The sequence below is a fragment of the Thermobia domestica genome, chromosome 2 (assembly GCF_964235325.1).
Source record: "Thermobia domestica chromosome 2, izTheDome1.hap1.1, whole genome shotgun sequence".
Classification (NCBI taxonomy): domain Eukaryota; kingdom Metazoa; phylum Arthropoda; class Insecta; order Zygentoma; family Lepismatidae; genus Thermobia; species Thermobia domestica.
This window is the reverse complement of record NC_137455.1, coordinates 67025551-67050980: the sequence shown is the minus strand read 5'-3', so window position 1 is coordinate 67050980 and position 25430 is coordinate 67025551. Positions and strand designations below refer to the sequence as shown.

At 37.5% G+C, this 25430-nt stretch overlaps 1 protein-coding gene across 3 annotated transcripts in view; it reads right to left on the bottom strand.

The window, feature by feature from the left end:
• Window positions 1-120: 120 nt before the first annotated feature.
• Window positions 121-25430, bottom strand: part of l(2)gd1 (lethal (2) giant discs 1) — an 87976-nt gene continuing 62666 nt past the window's right edge. For 2 of the 3 annotated variants that reach the window (XM_081741737.1, XM_081741731.1), the window contains exons 15-17: window positions 19315-19377; window positions 14037-14127; window positions 121-3533 (exon numbers count right to left, since the gene is read on the bottom strand). In XM_081741737.1, coding sequence (XP_081597863.1) covers window positions 3411-3533; window positions 14037-14127; window positions 19315-19377 — 277 coding nt within the window. In that variant the 3' untranslated portion in view covers window positions 121-3410. The remainder of the gene's footprint in view (window positions 3534-14036; window positions 14128-19314; window positions 19378-25430) is intronic. The other variant, XM_081741740.1, reaches the window with a different exon arrangement.

The window sequence follows — 25430 nt, the reverse complement described above, 5'->3', positions numbered from 1 at the left end:
ATACACATTATCAGTTAAGTCGCTGCACAATAACAGCAATTAAATCACTTTAAGCAATTCATTTCTCATTATGATGAGTTCATACACTTTCATTCACACACAAAATTACAGTTCTAGCTGTTTCATATTAATTCTACAAGAGTTTCATTTGAAGTTACGTTTCATATGCATTCTATAAAATATAAAATTTACTATATAAATATAATAGAGCAAGCATACATAGAAATTGAATAACCATCCTGTGGTGTTTTGTATTACTTTTCACGCATTTCAGTTCAACTGAAATGTCGAGAACCCAGGTCATTATTACTTCCGTGTGACAAAAGAAACATCCAAGGATATATATAGTGTCCTTACAATTCGTCCCATGCACAGGATATATAGTGTGATTGAAATTCGCATTTGCAGGAAATGTTTCTAGTCATCTTTCAAAACCAAAAGGCAACTCAAAATGCACTAACATCTTCTCAATTTTGGTAGCGAATGGAAATTACTCTCTCTGGCTCGCAACCTTTCAAATGTCAGTGGTATAACCCACTACATAAATCTCTCTCGTGTTCGACGCGAATAGATGTGGCACGACGTGTTGCCGAAAGAATATAAAATAATCATTACAGCACATCACAATGTAGGAGTATAATAGGTATTTAGAGGCTATTTGGGAAATAAATATAGGAACTTTCTAGGGATTCAAAAGCTTGTTCGTTTCCATTGTCCGAATTATTTGACTAGAAATGTTTACAAATGACAGTGAGCTCTCTCTTTTTCTCTCTCTCACACACACCCGTCTGTAATTGACAGCACTTTTTAGCTGCTATTGGTAACACTAGATAACGCGTAAAATAACAACGCTGTTTGAAAGAAGAAAAGCCAATATGCCATCCATAGTTGCCTCGTACACTTCAGTGAAAGAAGAAAGGAGACATTGTGCATTAGAGTTTCTCCTCCAATGTTTGAGTTACGTTTTCTCAAGAGTGCAAGGAATCAAATGACCTTCGCCACACCAGCTGAGAAGTGGAAGTACAACAGGGATTTGTAGAGGGCCATGCGATCGTAAAATACAATACATAGTTACTGTGTCGCAGCAGAGATCATCTCTCATATACGTATACGTACGTGTGGAGCAAGATTAGTATTGGAAAACAAATGCGCGTGTTTGATCATTACTTAGTTTCATCAGGGCTCAATATAGATCACGTGAATGTCTTCTTTTCTCGAAGTTTACCTAGTTCAAGCCTGATGTCAATGGTGACGAGTTATTTCATGGGCATTTCCATCTGCACGGATCTTGCTCAAATCGAAATTCGTGGTGCAAAAACGTGTGTACTTGGTGACTGATGCATCAGTCAGTAAACTTTGAGCCCATTTTTGAACACTGAAGAAGTATATTCATAATGAAAACATATTTCTAAACGATGACTTTTGAGCCCATTTCTTTTTACATTTTTGAACACTGAAGAAGTACCGTATATTTACTAATGAAAACGTATTTCTGAACGAAGATTTCAATATAGTAGTAGTTTGGAAAGAAACTGACTTCTATTTTTCTTCCTTAAATCTTGTTCTGTGTTTATTTCATCAACACTATCAACTAGATTTGAGTTATTATTCGTTAGTTTTTTTTTTTTTTTTTTTTTTTTTTTTTTTTTAATATCGAATACACTAGTTAGATGTCCAGGATTCTATGGGTCATTCGATTAAGACAACTGATTTTAAAAAATGAGTAATCGATACCACGTGAAATTAATTACTGTTAGAACCGTGTATATGTAAAAATCTCGAATTTCTTAATATTATCAATTATACTTCTTTCTTACTACATTCAATCGAACCTGTGTCATCATATTCCAGTAGTTACAACACAACTAGCTGAAAGTTACTAGATCTTTGTTAAACACTGAACAATTTTACTGAAAGATTTCTCTAACGGAAATATAGACATGTACCTAAGTTTTACGTAAAATCACTGTTATTTTTAAAATGTCATTTCCCGTTTCGTTTAAGAGGAAAGAATTTTACTAAGCATTAGCTGGTTTTAGTGAATAGGGCCTCTCACCTTAATGAGATACGTATATTTAGTACATGCTGCTAAATTTGTCTGTCTGTAATGATATGACTTTTCTTACATAGTATAAACGAATCTAACAGTTTAAAAGTATTAGAATAACTGATATATCTAAGCATACGAAACTCATTAGTATTAAGCAGAATATAGCAGTATGAAGTGCCTTTACGAATATCTAGAAAATTACAGGGTAAAAAATCTACACAATATGAAGAAAAATTGGTGAACTCATCTTCAGACAATTAAAGGTACCTAAGTGTCTAAAGATAGTTCATAAAAGAGCAGAAATTATTGAAAAAACTTTTACTTAATTGCAGGGTAATGTGCCTATACTACAATTATATATATATATATATATATATATATATATATATATATATATATATATATATATATATTTTAATTCGGTGAACTGAAAATAGTAGCAAAAGAACGCTAATACTTCGTGGTAGTAGCTACGTACAGAACCACTACAAATACTATTTAAAAAAAAATACGTCGAAATTGAGAGAGAATCGCTCACGGTCATTAGTACAACAGCATCATTACTTGTCCAATGTGTAATTTTGTTTCACCAAATTTGTAGTATGTATTCTTTCACATGGAGAGAAGATAATTCGTCTAATACAGAAAATCGTACCCACATTGATCAAGTTCTTCAGAGGTAATCAACAAGACAACATAAAAACGGTATGCTGCTGTCTGCGGTTACTATCAATTTACTATACGTATATTGAACCCGGTCACGGCTTTCAAGCGGAGTCACATTGAAAAAAAAAAAAAAAAAAAAAAAAAACATCCGCAAGCTAAAGAAAGAAAGCTTCAGAAAGCTGCATATAACAACGAGACTTTTTTCCTGGACTTGTAATGATAAAATATAAATTTTTACCAATGTGACTTCCCTCAACATCGGCCACTGATTTAATAGTAAAGTAGGGAAATACGTATGATCGCATTCATGATTCATAAGTAAAAGATGATTCCGTTACTTTCTTCATGCCAATCCTCTATTATGTCTTATTCAATAACTATGAAGACAAACCTCCACAGGAATTACATATGCGACTATCTAACGTATCTTCGAAATTAGCAAAACAACACAAACATTTGCTGTCTTGCGGTCAACACTTGATTCGCAGTTTAAATCAGTGTTCAAAACAGTTCTCTACATTTCAGTGACAACTTAATTGTTTTCACCCAAAAGTAAAAATGACATTATACAAAAATGGCATTGCACAAAAGAATGTTGCATTTCTTTGTTTCTTACAATGATGAGCGAAGGCATTATTAACGAACAGCGAAAATAACATTGTTTGTAACATTTTAACAAGAATAAAAAACATATTCAGAAGGCATCTATTACAAGCCACTTTTCTGATACTTGCTCAACTTGTTTCGTTACTATCGGGTTTCGAATTCGAATTTTAACTTCCAACTTTCCTCCAACAGGTTTCCTTCCATCCATTAACTGAAACAAAACAATAATACTTTTGTTACTGTTAATACAATATCACAAAACAATTAATGGACACTTTACAGCAAGTAATTTAAATGAAGATACATGAATACATTCTGAAACCATACAACTATACTCCAAGGTAATCACCCCAATATCAATAACAAAATACATTACTCTATTTCCATTCCTGTAGGTGCTATTATTGATGTACTTTTGTCTAATCATTTCTATTTTCTTGAGTAATAGCTGTCGAGATATAATTTTAAATGCATAGGTGTTTTAAGGTTCTTATTTAACAAATTCTACCTACAACATAAATAGACTGTTTAGTGTTTTCTATCTTTCTTTTTTATTACACTCCACTCTTAGGAGGACGATCCAAATGACTTTGACAGGTTTAACAGTATCTTGTTAGCGATTTCATTAAATGCGATACTCCAGGAAAATACATTAAGAGGACTGTAAAAGCTCTCACATATCCCCCATCTTTCCGATACAGATGGTGATCAGAAAAATGGAAACACCTGTAGTTGGCAACACGTTAGATGTATGGGTTGGCAGTGGTGTCGTGGCGCCCGCAGCGCCGGACTGCTGGTGGTGGTGTGTTAGGTCGGTCTCCATACTACGTCAGGCCCTGTGGAACAGCAGTATCCAGTGGCTGCAGCAGACGGAGGTAGTGTAAAATGGGAGACCTCTCAGATTTTCGAAGAGGGAAAATTGTTGGTGCGCGGTTATGTGGAATGAGTGTGACGGCAGTGTCTACTGTGTTCGGTGTGTCGCGTGGGACAGTGTCGAAGGTGATGACGGCCTACACAACACACGGGAAAACCACATCGGGGAAGCGGAACAGTGGGCGGAAGAAAATCATGAGTGACAGGTCACGCCGGGTATTAAAGCGCATTGTCACGCAGAACTCAATCAGCACCTCCCCACCCTGTTTCGACAATCACAGTCCGCCGCGAATTACATGACATGAACTTACGGGATCGTGTTGCACGGGCCAAACCGCTCATCAGGGACCATAACGCTTTCGCACGTCGCAAATTGTGCCGCGACCATGCAACTTGGACCGTTGAGGACTGGAAATGTGTGATGAGTCATCCTTCGGTCGGATGAGTCATCCTTCACCCTATTCCCAACCACGGGCCGTGTTTATGTGTGGAGAACGCCCAAAGAAGCTTATGATCTGCAGTGTCTCCGCCCAACTGTGAAACATGGTGGCGGCTCGGTGATGCTGTGGGCGCAATTTTAGGAGACCACTTGCATCCTATGGTCCGGATGTTGTTCCCGGACAATGACGCCATTTTTCAGGATGATAATGCACCCATTCACACAGCTGGCGTTGTTGCAGCGTGGTTTGAGGAACACCGGGATGAAGTTCAACACCTTCCCTGGCCCGCCCAATCCCCAGATCTCAACATAATTGAACATCTGTGGTCCGTTTTGGAAACACGACTCCGGCGTCGATTTCCACCTCCATTCTCTCTCACAGAACTGGCCGATGCCCTGCACGAGAAATGGTGTAAAATTCCACTTGCTATCATTCACGACCTCTATGCCTCCATCCGACGTCACATCAAGGCTGTTCTGAAGGCGAAAGATGGCCCAACATCATATTAATCTGGTAAGTTGCAATTTTCTTCAGGTGTTTCCATTTTTCTGATCACCATCTGTATATTTTGTAGGAAGTGACAACATTTACAATAATTGAATCAACTTCAAGAGAGGAAATATTCAAACTTCGTCCAAAAACAAAAGAACCGATAATTAAAGAACAATTCGTGCATTTTTGTGATATTTTGTTTTATTAATTGTACAGTGCACTTAATTTTAATATTCAGAAAAAGCTCCCAATATTGTAACTCTCTCAACAATGAAATGAAAAAAGATACAGAACACGTGCTGCCATCTGTTGATAATTAGCTATCTTTTAAACTCACCTTAAGCACAAATTTATAAATGTAAATAATAACTGGATATAGGATATAAGCGGAAAATATTCCAGCTAGAAATGCAGGATATTGAGTATTCAACTACGTCATCATAATCATAGATATTCTGTCCTTACTGGCAAGTCACTTGCAGCAGCTGAGAAGCTTCCATGCTCCACGGTCCTCCGCTAACCTCTTCGTCTTCACTTATGATCTTTCTGTTTTTATATCATCCATTAATTGTAGTCTCCTTCGCCCTCTGCCTCTCTTTCCCGCCACCATACCCAATATGACGTCCCTCACGATACGATTTCTTCTTAGGGAATGTCCCAACCAGTTTCTCTTCCTATTCTTAACAATATCTAAAAGTGTTCTTTTCTCCCCCACCTTTTCTAACACCCACTCATTCGTTTTCCGCTCGACCCAACTAATTCTTTTCATCCTTCACCACACCCACATTTCGAATGCTTCCAGTCCTTTTCCATCACTTTTACGTAATGTCCACGTTTCCGCCCCATACAGTACAACACTCCACACGAAGCATTTTATGAGTCTTTTTCTCAACTCTCTATTCAAGGTCCCACAAAACAGACTTTTCTTCCTCTTAAAGGCTTCTTTCGCCATTCCTATCCTTACTTTTATTTCACGTTCGCACTTCATGTTATTACTAAGAATACTACCTAGATATCGAAAACTATTCACTTGTTCTATTTTCTCCCCTCCCACTTTTATATTTGCCACAGACCTCTTCGTTCCAATCACCATTGTTTTTGTCTTTCTAACATTTATTTTCATCTCATATTCTTCAAAGCCCATCCTCAGGTTTTCTACCATTTTATTGATTTCCTTTTCACATTCTGCAGCAAGCGCCATATCATCTGCAAATCTTATGAATCTAATCATTCTACCTCCTACCGAAATACCATCATCATCATGTAAACTCTTTTTCACTATCTCTTCTAGACAGACATTAAATAGTGTTGGCGAGAGGCAGCATCCTTGTCGAACTCCCCTTCCAATTACACTCTCTTCCGTCAGTTCTTCCCCTATCCTAACACTTACTTGTTGGTTCATGTATAAGTTTCTTATGTCTTCGATCTTTCCATTCCAGCCCTATCTTCTTTAGAACTCCCAACAACAATTCCCAATTCACGCGGTCAAAAGCCTTTTCTAGATCGATAAATACAACATACACCTCTTTCCCTTTTTCTATAAATCTTTCACCGATCGCCCTTAATAATCCAATAGCATCTCTTGTGCCCTTACCTCTTCTGAACCCGAACTGCTCCTCCTCAACTTCTTCATTTGTTCTTCCATATAACCTTCTGTTCAGCATTTGGAGCAAAATTTTAGCTGCATGAGATATGAAACTAATAGTTCTATAATCCTCACATCTCTTTGGGTTCGATTTCTTAGCCATCGGTATCATGATCGTCTTCAGGAAGTCTTTTGACCACTCCCCTGTCTCATGTATTTCATTGCATAGTCGGAACAATTCTTTCTTTCCCTTGTCTCCTATATTTTTAATGAATTCGATTGGTATATTATCTATCCCGGTTGCCTTTCCATTCCTAATCTCGTATATAGCCTTTTCAAACTCATCCCGAAGAATACTAAATCCTTTATCATCCTCGCCTACTTCATTTTCTACTTCAACATTTAGGCTACACGGTCTCTCCCTACTCTCATATAAGTCTTCCACGTATTCTTTCCATCTTTCTATGACCTCATTTCTGTCGCTGACTACCTTCCCATTTTTATTTTCTACTGCCATCGTAATACACTCTTGTTTCCTCCGAAATTCCATAGATTTCACCTCCTTATACATTTCCCCATATTTCCCAACTCTTTCTAATTTTTCTATGTCCTCGCATTTTCTTTTGTAAAACTCTTCCCTCGCTCTGTCTGTTTCTCTCCGTAACTCATTATTCAACTTTCTGTACATCTTTCTGCCCTCTTCTGTATTAACCTGTTTCCACGTCTTCCTTTCCCTCATTTTCTGCAACATCTGCTCTGTAATCCATGGTTTCTTAGCTGTTTTGTATTCGCGGTAACCTACTGCTTCTTCTGCAGCCTGCTGTAAGCAAAGTTTAATGTATTCCCACTGTGCGTTACTATCTGCGCCTATTCTTTTCTGGTTTGAATATTTTTCTTCGAATTTTTCAACGAAAAGTTTTCTTATTTCCTCGTTTTTCAACTTTTCAGTATTCAACACTTTGTTACCTACTTTTCTTCTGTCTACATTTTTCAGTTGAATATCTACTTCGGCCAGCACAAGATTATGATGAGAGAAAATATCAGCCCCGGGAAGGGTCTTTGCGTTCTTTAAGCTATTCCGGTACCTGTCCTGAATCATAACATAGTCTATTTGATATCTTCCACCGTCTATTGGTGATTTCCATGTATATCTTCTTCTCTTGTGCTGACTGAATCAAGTGTTCCCAATTACTAGTGGATTCTGTCTACAGAAATTCACTAGTCCCTCTCCCCTTTCATTTCTTTCGTCTAAACCATATTTGCCTACGATACTACCTTCCTGTTTTTCTCCCACAACTGTATTGATATCTCCCATTACAATTACGCATACACCCCTCTTCTCCCTATCTATAATTTCTTCTATTTTCTCATAATTTTCGTCTACTACTTCAGTTACATGCTAAGTCGTCGGTGCATATGTCTGTATCATCACTAGATCCTTCGTTTTCCCTTTAAGTCTCAACATCATAACTCTATCATCAATAAACTGTACTTTCACTACCTTCTCCTTTAAACGCTTTCTAAGAATGCTTCAAGGTATGTACAGGAGCGCAGCATATGTAGCAAAAATCAAATAACATTTGTAAAGTTTGCCAGAATACGAAAAATACTTTACCGGTTAAATTGGTTTTATTCGCATCGCTCTTCGCGGAACAACTCTCGTCACCCGTTTCATCATCATTGTCACTTGATACAGAAAAATTTAATGATGAAACAATATCCTAAGGAAGACTGTCATAGTCAATGATTACTACACTCCCCAATTCACATTGCACAGCAGTTGTATTTACATTTATTTCTGAAACAGTACCTTCAGAATTATGAGTGGCACCATCGCTATTACCCTCTAATGCCTTGTCTTGACTGCAACCGTCAATTGCGTCTTGTGCGATATCTTTATCTTGGCAACTGGACACACATCGGCGCTTGTTCAATGGCTCGGATTCTAAGCCTTTCAGTAATATACTTGGAACAGCATTCTTGCTCAGTCTGCGTGTAAATGATTTTCCTGGCATTAGGTTCTCTTTCAGTATATATGACTGCTTGAAGTCGAACTCTTCAAGATGTTTGGAACAAACACGAGTGCTTTTATGTGGCACAAAATGTTTCCTATTGGTTTTCTTAAGCCATAATTTATATCAATCTGGTGATTTCTCACGACTTTAAAACGCAAAAAAAGATACTTTATGTCCCTCAGCCTTAATCGCACAAGAATTACAATCGAAAACACAGCATGTGTTGGGCATTCCTACCTCCCTTCACAGACACAGCACGCGCTGTACTGATACGTGCTTTCTACTTCGCACCAGTGTTTCTTAAAAAAAAAAAAAAAAAAAAAAAAAAAAAAAAAAAAAAAAAAACGGGGGCCACACTTAGTATTCGGAGGGGCATATATTATTTTTCACACGGTATATGTATTATTTTATTATAGACGTATTATTTTGGTCTCCTCCAGGGGGACACTTTCAGAGCTCCGGGAGACAGTGCCTTCAAAAACATGTCTGGAACAAACACTGCTTCGCACAACACTACGTAATCATTGTTCTCTCTCTCTTTTTTATGCTAATGCTGTAGGAAAAACAACTGACAAAAACGTTCCCCAAGAATTCAACACAAAGCAAGACTGCTAACGAACCCAAAACTATCTACTAAATCCACTGCACTGTTAAAGGTTATCAGCTGCGAACAAGGGAGTGGTGATTGCTGGCTCACTGTTTCTTGCTAGCCCACGGGTGATGTCAGCATTTACGATTCATCAAAAACAAACACCTATAGAAGCTGAACGAGACGGCCTATCAAGATTTAAAAAAAAAAAAGTCTCTTATTTTTTAAACTCTTTATTTCACTAAACTTGTTTTTCACTCGAACTGCTCCTTTAAGTTCCGTATTCCATTTATTCGATAGTAACGCGAGAAAATATACCTGTTTCAAGCAATCGATTATTTAGAGTTCGTTCGCTCCCTTGAGGGGCCATGGTGGCTCTGATTATCATGGTGTTCGCCATTCTGTCAGCTAAGGTGACTCGAACTATCTGGGTATCCCGGGTGGCACGAGTTTAAAAATGTCCTGTTCAAAATTCCATCTTTTGGGAGTATAACGACCTGCGCAGGGTTGGCCTCAGGCGGGTTTAGTTCGCAGGTTGCGTCCGTAATTTTGGGGAGAACAATTTTTCATTGTAAACTGAGTAATCAAACTTTAATTATACAGGGTGTCTAATAAAATTCCAAAATGAAATTTCATGACCTTTTCTTTACCAAACCATAAAATTTGGTCAAACATTCTAAAGAGGGAATTTGGATGCGAATTAGGCCGAATTTTCACGCATGCGATAGAAGCGTGCTTTGCTAGCGTCTAAAGCCGACCACACACACTTTTAGTGCTGAATTTTGATGTTTTATACAACAAAATTTTTCAGTCTATACTTATATTTGTAGATAAAAAAAATCTTGACCCAAAAGCTAAATTTCGTGACTTTTTCTTGACTTTCATAACCGTTTTCTGATTTCGTGACATTAGTGACTTTCGTGACCAATAGACATCCGTGTTATATCATAATGATACTTTTTAACAACGGCAAAAAGTACCGAAATTGAAAACTGAGTCTACTTAGCAATGATCTTGGTTTTGTCAACCAACTGAGCTCTCCTTACTAGTTTTTGACAATAAGTAGGGTGGAAAATTTGGGGAGGGGATTGTGCACAACCGATTTGACTTTGTCATCGGAACTAAAACATTAGCCAGCCAACAATTGCTTCATCGAGTCGACTGTGTCCTCGAATATTTCCCACTCAAACTTCTCAGTTCCTCACGAATAGAGGTAGCAAAATGAGGGGGTGCATTCTTATGAAAGAGTTTGACATTTTCAGCAATGATGTTAAGCGTTTGTCCCGAAGCGCACGACGCAACTTCGTCAATGTTGTTTCATACCATGCAGTATTCACTGTGGCCCCACGTGTTAAAACACTTCTGGCATATCCAACAATACTGCACTAGGTTGAGTCACTTTGAGCTGCTTCTTTGGTAGGGAATCGGTATATTTCCATTCCACTGATTCGTACTTTGTTTTAGGCATGCAGTAGTATGACCAAAACTCGTTACCTGTAAAGGTACCTTTCAGAAAAGCATCCTCTTCTTCAGCATTCCGTGTCTGTTTGTCCAACCATGTCATCAATGTTTTCGTATTAAACCGCAGAAAATGTTGAACATCTTCGACAATGTTCGACGATGGATTTCCAGTGATTACAATTTCCTCTTCAACGACCGTGACATTCTGTTCACTTGAGGCTGAGAAAAACAATCTTTATTTCTCAATATAGTCTCCTTTTGGCTATATACACTTTTCCCAGCGATGCTCAATTGTTTCGATACCCTGTTTTTATACTATGGACTGTCGAGCTCCTCAAAAACAGCCACTAATTACAGACTCCACTTCTTCATTGTTGACAAATCTTTTACCAGAGCTGCTTTTTAAGTTTGGAAAGAGAAATGATGCGAGGGGTGCGTGAGGAAGTAATTTAAACTTTAACTCACTGATTTTAGCCATCGTGATAACAGATGTGTGAACTGGTCTTCATATTATAGCACTGGATATATTATGGTCTAGATAGTGTGTCTTCATATTATAGCACTTTATTTTTTGACAAATGTGGCCGTTTTTCTTGATTTCATTACTCAAACGTTGCAATAAGTTTGCATAATACTCGCCGTTAATTGTTTTTCCTTTTTGAAGATAATCAATGAAATTTATCCTATGCCCATTCCAAAAAAACTGACGCCATGACCTTGCCAGCACATGAAATTGTCTTCGACATTTTCGGAGCTAATTTTCCCCATTTCAGTCCATTGATTTATTCCTTTGTCTCAGGTGTGAAGTGATGAGCCCATGTTTCATTTATGGTTATGAATCGACGCAAAAACTCGACTTTGTTGCTGTGAAACGGCGTCAAACACTCGATTGAGACATCCTCACCATGCTGTTTTGTTTCACTGCGAGGAAACGATGCACCCATCTCGCACACAGCTTTCTCATGTCCAAATTTTCAGTCCATATGTGATGTACGGCACTTTTTGAAATGCCTACCGTGTTTGCTAGCTCGCGCACTTTCAGTCGATGGTCATTCTATACCATTTTATAGATTTTCTTAATCATGTTTGGCGTAGTCATCTCATTTGTTCGACCACTGCGATGTTCATTTTTGCAGCTCATATAGCCACGTTTAAACTCTGTCACCCAATATTTTACTGTTGTAAATGAACGAGGAGACTCCCCCAGAGTAGAATCTAGCTTGACTTTGATATTGGTTGGATTGGGACCTTTAAAATGAAAGTACTGTATCACATAACAATGACGCATTTTTTCCATGTTTACAAGTTCACTGAGAGCGTTCACTATTGACGGCTGGCAAACAAATACTAAACAACGTAGTGTCTTCAAGCTTAAGCTTTATAAGGTTGGTACGTTCGATGATCGTAATGTTTTTCGAACAACCACCGCCATCCATACGGTAGGTCTGGTACTTCTGGGACTACCCACGTATAGTGTGGACTTTACTTCCTGTTACTAGTATTCAGTTCATCTGTAATTGTAGTGTGACGGTGGTGTACAAATGGCAGACCTTAACACACTTCTAATAAGGCAGAGTTTATGCCCGATTAGTGGGAGCGTTTGTGACGAGAGTTGCAACTATTGTGGGGGTATCGATAGTCATTGTTCCTTATGTCATGCGAGCATACGCATGTTTACCAAACATAACAGTTGTCAAAAGACAACATTATCAGAAAGGGATAAAAGAGAAATTACAAGGTATTGTGCTAGGAAATGAAAAGAGAACTGCCTCCAAAATTATAGTGGAAGTCAATTGTCACCGAGAAACCCCGATTTCCACGAAATTCAAGGGAGGATAAATTGGTTATTCAAGGTAGGTCTGCTATAGATAAGTTCCTGGTGACACCAGTAAAAGTAACAAACGACCACAGGATACGGATTGCTAAGTAATGTAAACACGTGTGGTCCGATAAATCGATATTCTGTGGTTTGTTTCTCACACCAGGACGTGAATCTCTGTGCATGTGCCAAATGGCGTCTGAAGCTAACGCACCGGACTGTCTTCTGCTAACCGTGAAGCATGGGGGTGGTTATATGATAGTATAGACGGTAATATAATGATTTTCTGCAGAGCTTATCTTGTGTGTAAGTTCTATGAGGAAACTTTACATGACCACGTTCTCCCCAATGCTCAAACATTGTTTCCTACTGAGATGGCATCTGGTAAGAGGATACGTTCCCTGTCACGTGGATACGATATCACAGCATGGTTTACGGAGCTCTCACACCTCCCCTGGGTTTCATATCGGTTCTCAAATCACCAAGTCATTGTGTTCTGTTTTAGAAAAGTGTGTGCGGTCTCGTTACAATCCACCATAATCTCTGACGGGACTGGAGCATGTTAGTAGGTTACAACACCCCAGTAACAACGATTCATCAACTGTATCAGTTCATCTCTCGTCGGATTTAGTGTTTCTGGCCGTGAAAAATGGTTCTACATCGTACTACTACATATGCTTTCACTCGTTTTTGCCTGAATGATATAATTTCATTCAATTTCATTTTATTGTAATTGGAGTACTTTAAAATTGTATGATTAAAAATACCGATAAGTAGTCTCTGTTTACGTAATATTCTAGAAAAGAAATATCAAATATAAAAATGAACACATTACACTGCAATTGATACTACTTGTCCTTTCTGATAGCTCGCTGCGCGCACGTGGTACTCAATGCTATGTTACCAGCTTTTGCGTTGGGTACTGAAACACGAAATTATTCACTGCAAGTATATCTCAGTTTTATAAAATTAAATGACACAAAAGAGAATTAAAAAGAATGCTCTCAATAACCAGCAGGTCCACTATTCAAGCTGAGATTCGACTAAAACAATGTGCATTTGTTTATATTCAAATTGGCAACGTGCGGAAAGTGTAGAATGTTTACCGCTGCTGAGCGAGAGAAAATAAGCCACTCTAATTGGCTACACGTGCTGTTGCCATAGAAACAGTTCTTCTTGCCTGATTGTTATGACCACGTGTAGGAAGGAAAAAACAGAGGAAAGCAACTATCGGAAACAACAAGTTGTATCAAATGAAGCTTAACAAAGGATGAATTTACATTCGCATGGTTGTAACATTGCATTATATAACAACAGCTCTGTCTTTCAAACTAAACAAAGGCATTTTGGTTTTATTATTAGTTCCTCTTAAGTTACGTCATATTTCACAAATAAATGAAAAACTGCAGAAATTTAATTAACATTTAAACTATTACTTACATCAAATGCTTCGTGAATAACACATTTTGTTTCTAGCGGTTGAAGTTTTACGTTTACAGTTCCCAGGAGTGTATCACCTCTGAAAAATCCTCTGTAACAAAATAAAGGTCCATACATAAAATATGAAATGTATCTTCTAAAGACAAGCTTTACTTTAAAATTATCCTCCACGCAATAGGAATCATACGTCCGTCGAAAAATCTCATAAATTTGTCCAGTGACACACAAAATCCATTACCATGTGTGAAAATACAAACTAGGATAAAAATTACTATACCGGACAATCGTACTTTGCTTCCTTCATGTCTAGCAATGTAGCTGAAGAATAACGTCTCGAAAAAACAATACGCCACAAGAAAATGAGTTCAACTGTTTAAGCCTGCCGACCCATTACGTAATATATGTTACAATTACTTCTTATTAAATGCACAAATACAGATGTGGACGAATTATCAACACTGACTATTCAGAACTAAGTACAGTATTAGTTCCGTTCATGCCATTCACAGCAAGATACAGTAGAAGTCTCATCTAAAGTATGGCTGTCTTTATGAAGTTTTTGTTGTAACTTCATGAGATTCTCAGATCTGTTTTAATCCGCATAGGACAAGTGACAGTTCATTTTGAACATTTATATTGTTATTATGTAATAACTGTATCTTTTACATATCGTTATTTCACACTAGGAACTAAGTTAATTTGTATATGTCTGTTTTGTTTACTTGTACACTAAGATCACGCACACAACATTGCTCACCGAAAAACAGTCTCACAAGTTGAAGATCACTTAACTAAGGATTCTGGAGAAGCTACTGTCAAAATTACGAGGTGTAAATGTGGTGAAAAAGCTAGCAGTGGCTTCCAAAATTGGGTAAAACAACTTGAGAAAATGAGCGCGACAAAGTCTATTTCTTCTTCGAAATAGATAAAAGCTGAGGCGTTCCTCTCCCACCCTCCTCCACATCTACAAATAAAATCAAGATTTGAAATAAGCAAAATTTTGGATGCGGTGTGTTAATCTGTTATAAAGGAACTGAAAAGACCAAAGAGCACCTACACCTAGTGGAAAACAAAATGGGGCCTAAAGCGAATTCCCAACAAAGGTTTTTCATCGACTTCTGTTGAGCAAAACACTTCAAAACATGGAATTAATCTCCACGTAACAAGAGAAGTGTCATGGATGAATGTGACACAAAAATTTCGACAAGGAGGTGCAGAGTAGGTTATTTGAAGATGGCATGAGAGCATGGCGGTTCCGCAAGGAACAGAAGTTCATTCCATCTATGATGAGAAAAGGCTTCATTGCGCTAAGTAATATCGAGACTAGATCGTTCAACAAAAGAGAAAGACAAACAAATATAGTACACTTATTTTAAAATTGATACAACAATATACATACCGACAAACTTTAAGAGGTGATTCCTCACATCAAAATAAGAGAAAAAATTCATATGGACCTTTGGCGAAAAGTGCATGGTTTCAGAGCTAGGGCTGTCCAAAATCGCAAACATGCCAAATTTCAAGAGGCTCTATTTCGAATTTGAGAGACTGTGGATGGTGGTCCTTATCAGCTTAAAGGAAGTCACGTATACGCAATCCTTATATAAACACTGGGAAGCAATTTATTTATTGCAAATATGTATTACAGATAATGCTTTGCTTCTATTTTATTTACCAAATATATATTTTGTCTTAGGTAGTACTCAATAATAGAACTATCATCTATCCGAGAAAAAGAAAAAAAGACTGTAATATGTAAGGCATGTGTAAGTTGGAATAGGGGGTAGGCCAATCACAGAGGAATTACTGCGGTCGAGGGCCGTACGAGACAACGTATAATATTTTCACAACAATTAAACAGCCATATTAATGGAGAAACTCGTTCATCGTAAACTAACGACATAGGATCACAAAAACTGTTATAACGGCCATCAAAAAATTTGTTTATTAAAGAAAAGTAGAATAAATTAATTTTACATTTTAGTGAGAAACTTCACCTTTCATGTTCTGAACTAGTCTCTTAATGTTCAGTGGTCCACGAGATGTTCCAACACGGAGGATATTTTCAAGGTGGACATAAGTTATCCAGGGAAAAGTTTTAATACAGTTTAAGAGATAATATCAGAAATTCATTTTCATAACAGGTCAAGCGACCCGAATAAAAGGAATTACTGGGTCAGGAACGGCAAGGGGCCAGCTGTTGCACATGCCTAGTATAAGGTAAACTTCAGCAGATGCTCTGAAAACAGAATACATCCTACAGAATGTAAATAACCTACTAAAATGAAGATTTGAAATGAAATGAAATTATTGAGTTTTACGTCCCACGGTTATGCCGGTTAGGCTAAAGGAGACGGTGATGAGAGATGAGTGAAAATGGTGGAATGAAGAAAGTGGGAGGAAACGGGAGAACCCCGAGAAAACCCACGCACACGGTGTTTGTCCACCACAAAGTTCACTTGGCGGGAGCAGGGTTTGAACCCGTGACCCCAAGCACCAGAGGTGAACGCTCTACCACTGAGCCACCGCGGCCCCGAATGAAGATTTGAAGTGCTATTTCGGCGTATGGACTAGGCAACACCCATGATGTACAAAGGCTACTTGAAAGTTCCTGCAAAATACTACTTACAGTGGGGTTAGTGGTCCGCTATTATAAAATTCGGAAGAATATACCTTTCAGTGTTTAAATTATCTTTGATTGTTAAAGCCGATTCGCTTGCTTTTCACAGCAGTTTTAAGAAATAGTTTTGTGTGAGAAATGGAAATTTCTCGTCAACACTTTCGGTCAATAATCTTTTTATGAATTCAAATGTAGTTTAACACCGAAACAATGCACCTAGCGATTTCATTTGACTTTTGAGGACGAAGCACCATCCAGCAAGACTGTGCACAATTGGTTTTCTAATTCCATCGTGCACATTTCTCAGTGATGAATTTCGTAAGGGTCGTCTATCCACGTCTGTTGTTGCCAGTAATGTTGGTGATGTTTGTAAAATAATTGAGAGGTCAGCATGTGACATACCACGAAATTCAGGCATCCCTGCACATTGCGATGAAACCAATGTATAAGATTTTGTATGGTCCTGAACGTACAGAAACTTTCAAACCATTGGATTTGAACTTGACGGAAACTTAAAAACAGGCTAGTATCAATTGGTGTAAAGAAATGCTCAAAAATTCAACCGAGATATGTAAAATTTACTGTACTACATCACCACAAGGAACAAAACTTGAACATATTCATACAAACCCGAAACAAAGTAGCAGTTCGCTGTCTCGGTTTTTCAACTGTGAGCCAAAACAAACCGAAGTTGGTCGTTCGAGGAATGCTACAAAGCAAATGACTGGTTGTTTCTTCGGTTACACCGGACATGTGGCAACCATGGCTTTAGAAGATCGAAGGACTACAAATGCTGAGTGATAAAAGCAATTTGTTTGCTAGAGGTTACCAATGAGTTGTGTAAAACAAGCCCAAGTCATCTCATCATTCTTTACCAGTACAATGCCAGTCCCACTTAGCATACTAATTCAGACTTTTTTTTTTAAGTGGAACTGTCGAATTTATGAGAGATTGTCCGTACTCACGTGATTTAAAACTTTATGACTTATTTTTGTTCCCACACATGAAAAATAAAACGTCTGGTGACCGATTAGTGTTGCCCGAAGCAGTTGCTGACACATTCCAAGCAGCGGTGTTTCAGGTACTTCTTTACACTGTTAAGAAATATAAACGAGTAGGTTTGAACAAACGATTAAAAATAATTTAACCATAGAAAGGTCTATTCCTCCGAATTTATAATATCGGGAAACTACCATCATTGTAAGTAGTAGGCTGAGAACCATTTCCAGCAGTCTTCGTAGAAAAAATATGAGCAGTGAAAAATATAAAATCATCAGAGATCGGATGATGCCAACGGTGAATAAGTGATTGCCATCTAGTGATGATATATTTGTGGAAAACGGCGCATTTTGTCATTGATCAAAGACTGAGAGTGACGAAATTGTTTCGAAGGATATTTCTGTGTCCAATAACAGGGCAAGAGCCAAGATGTGAACACTAATAATTGGAAAACAGTCCGGTGCACCTAGTTGTTGTACCACATGCTAACATCAAAATTAAGCTAAATGGCCTACTGGATAATGACAAAAAATCTATTTGACAAAACATATCCCTACCGTCTAGAGTAAGGACGGTGAATTTTCAAATACAAAACATTAATTGAAAGTATGCCAAAACTATTTGAAGCTTTAATTGTAGACACGAGATGAGTTTATCAAGTGCTGTATGTAATATAGTATCAACAGTTAGTCTTATACAGTGTGTCCATAAAGTTTGGGTATATAGGGAATTCTAATAATTTGTTTTTGTTTTTCCAGATTGAACGATGGCTCCGTCTAAAGAAGAACGAGTCGAGTTGATATTCTTAAGTGATGATGATCGTATCGCAAAATTGCGGAAGAATTTAACCTTCGACACTCTCATCGTCAACCTATTTGTTTTACTTCCGTCGGGAAATTAATCACCCAAGTTCAGCGTTTGGTTGAGGGACTTCCAGACTGTTTTAGCAGGATGGATCCCTTGCCCATTTTGCTGCAGCTGTTAGAGATTGGTTGAATGACAATTTTCCTCACTGGATTGGGAGAAGAAGTCATGTGGAGTGGGCCTCTCGTTCACCACATCTTTCTCCCCTTGATTTCTTTTTCTGGCGTATGCTAAAAGAAAATGTTTAATCGATGAAGATTAGAAATTTAAACCACATGACAGAACGCATTACCAGACAGTGTACTGAAATCGACGGTAATTTAGACCTATTCCATTGAGTTCACCTTAATCTTGCAAAGCGCATTAAATTGTGCATTGATCAGCACGGAAATCACGTTGAAAATATTATTCCTTAACATTAAATTGACTAAAATGTATTTTTTCCCCATGTATCCAGACTTTATGTGCCCCCTGTATGTATTTAGATTTAGGGGAAAAATATTTTTAAAAATACGTTTCAGCCATCCATTTTGCAAATAATTTGTCCACATCTATACTTGTTTATTTGAAACGTTAGAATTTTAGGTGAAACATCATCATACAACATTTCTAATAAATCAGTAAAACTAATGGAAATATAAGTACCTCCTCTCTTTCAGTAGTAACAATAATGAAAATATATTTGCTTTCCTATTTTTGTTTTTGAATAAAATTTACTAAATAATTCAAATATTCGCTAAGATCGGAACGCACTCACACAAACATTCACAGCCGATTCACAAAAACACAATTTACCTGAAAGTTTTTACTCTAACTCTTCCATTGTCTCCACACTGACAACACATAGGTAGATACGACCTGTAAATTTAAAACTACAAGTATTTCTATTGATCTAGCAGTAAGCTCGAAATTAATACTAATACACGACAGCACGCAAAATCAGGATAATACTAATGTAAATAATATTTTATTTCCACATCCTTACAGCAATATTAACGAAACAGGCATACATATAAAGATCAAGCCAAGATATCTACAAATTAAACAAAAGAAGTACTTAAGTAGACACACACAAATATTACCATTCTTATCTAGCACCACAAAAAGGGATATATGGGTTTTGGATATCAAGTTAAGATGTTAGATGTAGTAGTAGTATCAGATATTAATTAAAGAAAGAAAATCTTCAGTAAAATTCAGTAAATCAAAACTAAATTAGTTAGGAAATGGTAGTTCAAAATTAATATATTTTAAGACATTTTATGTGCTTTGAATATCATTAAATTTACATGATTTTTTATTTGTTTTACCAACTATTTCATTTATCTGTTCCAGAATGGCGTTTTCAATCCAACGAGTCTGGCAGTCCAAGATGGTGTATATTCAACTGGGTGATGGTATTCAGTGCATACATACAGAAATAAATTATCGTGAAAGTAGCAATTACAAACAATAATCCCATAATTAGACCTGTACTAAGATTAACAACCATTAACATTACACTAAAAAAAGTAAAAACCCGATTTGGATTGCCCTGGGAAATTCTACACTAAAAATAAATAAATAAATAAATAAAATAAAGCTAATGGTTGTTAATCTTTTGGTTAGTAAAAAAAGTGCTACCCTTTATTTGTGCTAAAGCATAGACGTGTGCTAGCTTATTTAAGATTTGGTAATATAATAAACAGAACTATCATTCAGAAAGAAAATCCCTACCTTATTTTGCTTATTATTACGCAGTAACTTACAGATACTTATCAATTTTATTCAAACATCTGGAGTTGGAAACACGTCGGATGCCTGGGTTGGATACAGTCCGGTGACGACTGCAGCACCGAACGTTCCTAGTAGTCTGTTAGGACAACTTCATACTACGTGAGGAGCAATAGAACGATAATGTACAGTAATTGAGCGAACAGTGGTAGTAAAAAATGAACAACTTCTTCGATTTCAAGAGGGCAAAAAATTGCTGGCCCTCGGTTATGTGGTGCGAGCGTGACGAAAGTGGTGTGTTGAGCATATCGCGAAGAGTAGCGTCAAAGATGATGACGGCCTACAAAACTCACCGCATAACCACATTGGCGAAGAGGAACTGTGGTCGGAAGAAACCTCTTCAGTGACATGTCTATCTAAGAACTAAAGTGAATTGTCAGTCAGAACTGTCGGGTGGCTCCGATGCAAGTGACGAAAGAACTCAAGCAGCAACTCCCACAGCCTGTGTCGACAATCAACAGTTCGCCGTGAGGTACCTGACATTTACATATGAGTCAGTTTGCACGGGCGATACCACTGATAAAGGACCATCACGTTTTAGAACGACGCCAAAGATGACGCGAACATACCGCTGATGACTAGAAACGCGTGATATAATCGGATAAATCATCATTTCTATTGTCAAACCACAAATCAATTTATTTGTAGTAAACAACCAAAGAAACGTATGATATGCAATGTCTGCAAAGTATGGCACCAGTTCTGTGATGCTGTGGACAACAATATCCTAGTTTTCTGTGGATTCTCTGCTGACGCTTATCGGTCGCGTCACTGTCCGTTATTATGTCATCATTTTAGGGGATGATGTGCATCCTATGGCCGAGATGATGTTTCCGGGCAATGACACATCTTGCAGGATCATAATGCGCCCAGTTATATAACTGGAGCTGTTGTGGTGTGGTTGGAGGAACATATGAATGACACCTTCCCTGGCCCGCCCAATCTCCAGACTTAATCTAATTGAACTTTTGTGATCCGTTTTGGAAATACGAATCCAGTGCAAATTTCCGCCTCCATCTTCTTTCACGAAATGAACGATGCACTGCATACGGAATGGTGCACCATTCTACTTGCTACCATTCACTACCTCTATGTCTCCATTCCATGTCGCACCAGAGCTGTTTTTACGGCGAAAATTGGTCCAGTGCCATGTTAATCTGGTAATGTGCACTTTTTTCGTGTGTTCTCATTCAACTGATAAGTATCTGTATATGTACAGAAGATTGATCGATTTATATCCGACCGAATTGGTAACGTTGATATTACCTGGTTGGCTGAGCCAGGAGCATTAAACCAGTGTCCTTAATAGTGTGGTGTCTCAGCTACCATGTGCAAGAGAATTGTACTGATGATAGTCAAATGCTGTCGAAAATGAACCGTTACTGGGATGGGTACATAACTGATCTTTTCCATACACATGTTTTCGGAAAACCGACCAGTTAAGCTGTTTTAAGGAAACGATTTAACCCTGGGAGGGATCACAGCTAAAGAAATCGTGGCCAAACAAACACAAATGGGGCCTAAGCAGACGCACTCACCAACATGGGCCGGTGGTTCGAAGATATCAGCGAAAGTGGTGCTTGAGACGCTTTGTGGAATTCGTCGCGATCCAACATGACATGCCCCAGAGATTTAATTTAGCGCAGTCCACCATCTACTACGTCATTCGTCGCAATCTTGACCTGTGGTATACGTAAGGGCCTATTCCATAACTTTCTCCAGTGCTACACGCTGTAAAAAAAGACATGAGAACCAAAATGGAAGACAGCTGTCACTTTGCAGGAGACCTAAATTTATCTCATATGATGGTAACATTCGGATAATTACGTATCGTGACACCTCTTGCACGAAACGTACCGAGTTTCAACGGCAAAGAGACAAAATTTCCCGCGCGGAATGTTTATCGCCGGATACGGTTACGAAGGAAGGTTGGAAACATGTAAACTGGAAGACCGTCAAGGTAAATGCTGTCTACTTCCAAGAATCTATCTTGACTCTAATTATCCATCCCTTTGTACGAGGACAGCAAAAACCAGGTACAAATCCATATGGACAAAGCTTCCAGTAAGATTATCTCTCCGGTTTTATCATGATGTGGAGCAGGAAACTGGAGTTCTTATTATTATCTTCAGGACAATCGTTTAAAATATCCTGAAGCTATCCTATCGGATTTCTACGGATCTAGACTGTTAAAATGACGTAAGCAACATATTTTCACTGGCATACGAAAAACCTGCACGGAGGTATGAGATGGAATTCCTATGCTCCTGCTTCAGCAGTTTGTTGCAGTGAAGATTGTGATATTGGACGATACTCCACAATGCTGGTGCCCGACAGAACACAACCGCTATAGTGCAGCGCAGTTTTATACGGTAATTACTCTTTGAAAATCGGTCATGTATAACACGACTAACCTTGTGTGTTGGATCCAGAAAACATGATTTAAAACAGTCTATCCCAACGCTTTGCCACAAACTAATTCAGTGAAAGATAAGCGACATTAAAATAGAACTAACTCTCGCCGTTCTATGTAACAAGTAAGATACATCGAAGTTAAACAAACAAAAAACATGCATCAACATTTTGCAGGAAACACATCTTCAGAAATATCTGCAAGCCACTTACTGTCCATGGGAGAAGGAAAAATAAACTGTGGAAAGAATTCGGAAATGCTCTTCCACAAAAAGAAAAAAGTTTAGAACATCAAGCAAATCGAAAAATCATGCACAAAAGGGACATACTCTGGGCCAAAAAAGCAGTTTGAACTCTCAAGCGTTTTTACAAAAAGTTATATCGAGATTTTTTTCTTCATTACTTGCTCAAAAACTCACGCGATTAGAAGTCTCAATAGTTGTACACTGATCAGTATGAGATCTAAACTTCATAGTGCATTCGGTACATTCGACTACCGGAGATCGAACCCGGGACCTCGAGCACTCAAGATATGCACGTTTGTAACTATACCAACGAGAAGGGTAGTACTTTCAATGGCATTAGGAGGTATCAACAGTAAAGAAATTCGAAACTATTTAACGAAATTAAATTTGTTTTGATACATTTCAATCAGATATTCGGAAATTTCACATTACTGCTAATGTTATTCAGTTTACTGATGACAAATACAGAATTTAGCTTTTTCACTGACGCTGTGGGAGAGGTTCAGAATTACTCGCACGGATGCAGATAATTTTGCATCCATAGGTGAATCTGGTACTTCCTCTTCTCTATGAAATCTAACTAAAGGTTCCTGAAGGCAAGTACATACAAATATTTCGTGGATCTGTTCAGCAGCTTTTTTCTATTCTGGTGTATATTAACGAACGACCTTACTTTTGTCTTACAACAGTGTACAAGCTGCAGAATAAGTAGACTGTTTTCAAATATATGTCAGACCAACCTGAAAATTTGGACAATTCAATTTACCGAATGAATGATTTGTACCATATTCACATTATTGTCAATAATAATAAATTTAAAAAGAAATAGTTATGAATCCGTTAAAATCTAAAGAAATTCGGATCACATCTAAGCAACTACCTGTATAATGAATATATATCGGCGGGGATACTCAGTCATAAAAGTGTAACAGCTTTTTCAGGCCAACCATCATGAGCAGGGTTTTCTTCATTCATGCCGGGATGGTACCTAACATGCAGGTCTCAGGATGCTTCCTTTTTTCCTCCTCTCCCTTTCTCCGGATAGTGTGCTCGCTGAGGGACGTCGTCCCTCATACGTGATGGGCTTGAGGCCATAGATTGATTTTTTTTTTTAGTTTAGTGTCCCTTTCAGTTGCGAGTCTATATGAGAAGTGGACCTACAGCTTAACGTGGAATCCGAACCATATGAGCTCCCGCCCGGAAATGAACCCGGGTCTCCCAGGTCAAAAACGCGTATGCTATCCGTTTCGCCACGAGGGAGCTACTTGAGGCCATAGATGCCGGTAATGCTCAGAAATATGTATATAATATTTTAAAGATGAATAAATACAACAGTACTGTAATAATTAATAAATTATTCCATTCTGTGAGATTGTATTCTAATATAAATCCATTACTAAAATGGAAAGCTCATATTAACGCTGTAAGAAAGAATTCTGATCGTTGCAATTTCTCAAGAACCTAAAGACAATTGGTTCCGTCAGACTCAAAGATTAGTCAGCGTATAGCTTATAACTATAGACCCGTTGTTAGGCACAATGCCCACTTTCTTAATCATAAAGATATAAAATGAACCCATTGAAATTTGTTTCGTGTCTACGCTTTGATTTCACAAAAAATAAAATTTACCTATTTCGCTCAATATTATCTACGATAATATTTTCTATATCGTAGATAAACGCCTAATATTTTCTATTTTTTGCATTTTCTTCAAATCTTATAGAAAAAAAAATATATATATATAAAAGACTTCGTTCATTAGATCAGGGTTAAGCTCGATTACGATATACGGGAGGAATATGGCCATAAAAAATATGTGCGAGTTATTAGACTTATAACGATTTAGACGAATTAAAGAGGACTGAACAAGTGCTCTGGTTACATCTTAAAAACAGAAATATTGTAAGATTTCGAAGTGTGTTGTGCAATCAGACGTTTATCAATTGACAACTTGAAATAAATATTTCGTTTTCATGTGAAATTGTATTAATGACTGCTTTTGATGGACTATCAGAATATATTAAACTAAAAATATACTTAAAATTTATTTATTTATTCGAAAGTGACCACAGATTGTTATGTATAAAACTTTAGACTGTGTTAAATGCTGGGAATAATTTATTTAAGATACATAAGGGTAATTCATTTACTTACATAGAAAATAATTCCATATTTCTTTAGAATAAGATATTTGCTACAAACAGTGATCAGGTATCTTACTAGATTATTTGACCTCTAAGCATGGCTTAATTTAATTATTTCGGGAGCTACCATTTAGTGCCTATTTTTTAAACTACAAATGTCTCTTCATTTTCTTAGCGCCTGAATATCCGGTCTCTAGTTATAACGCATCGAAAATGTTCATAATCTGAAACGATCAAATCATTTGGAACCGTAATAGTAAAACCTCTTTTAAATTAAATTTCCTGAAAAATATTTATAAGGTGCACTCATTTAATTCGTAGTCACCCCGTGAAATGA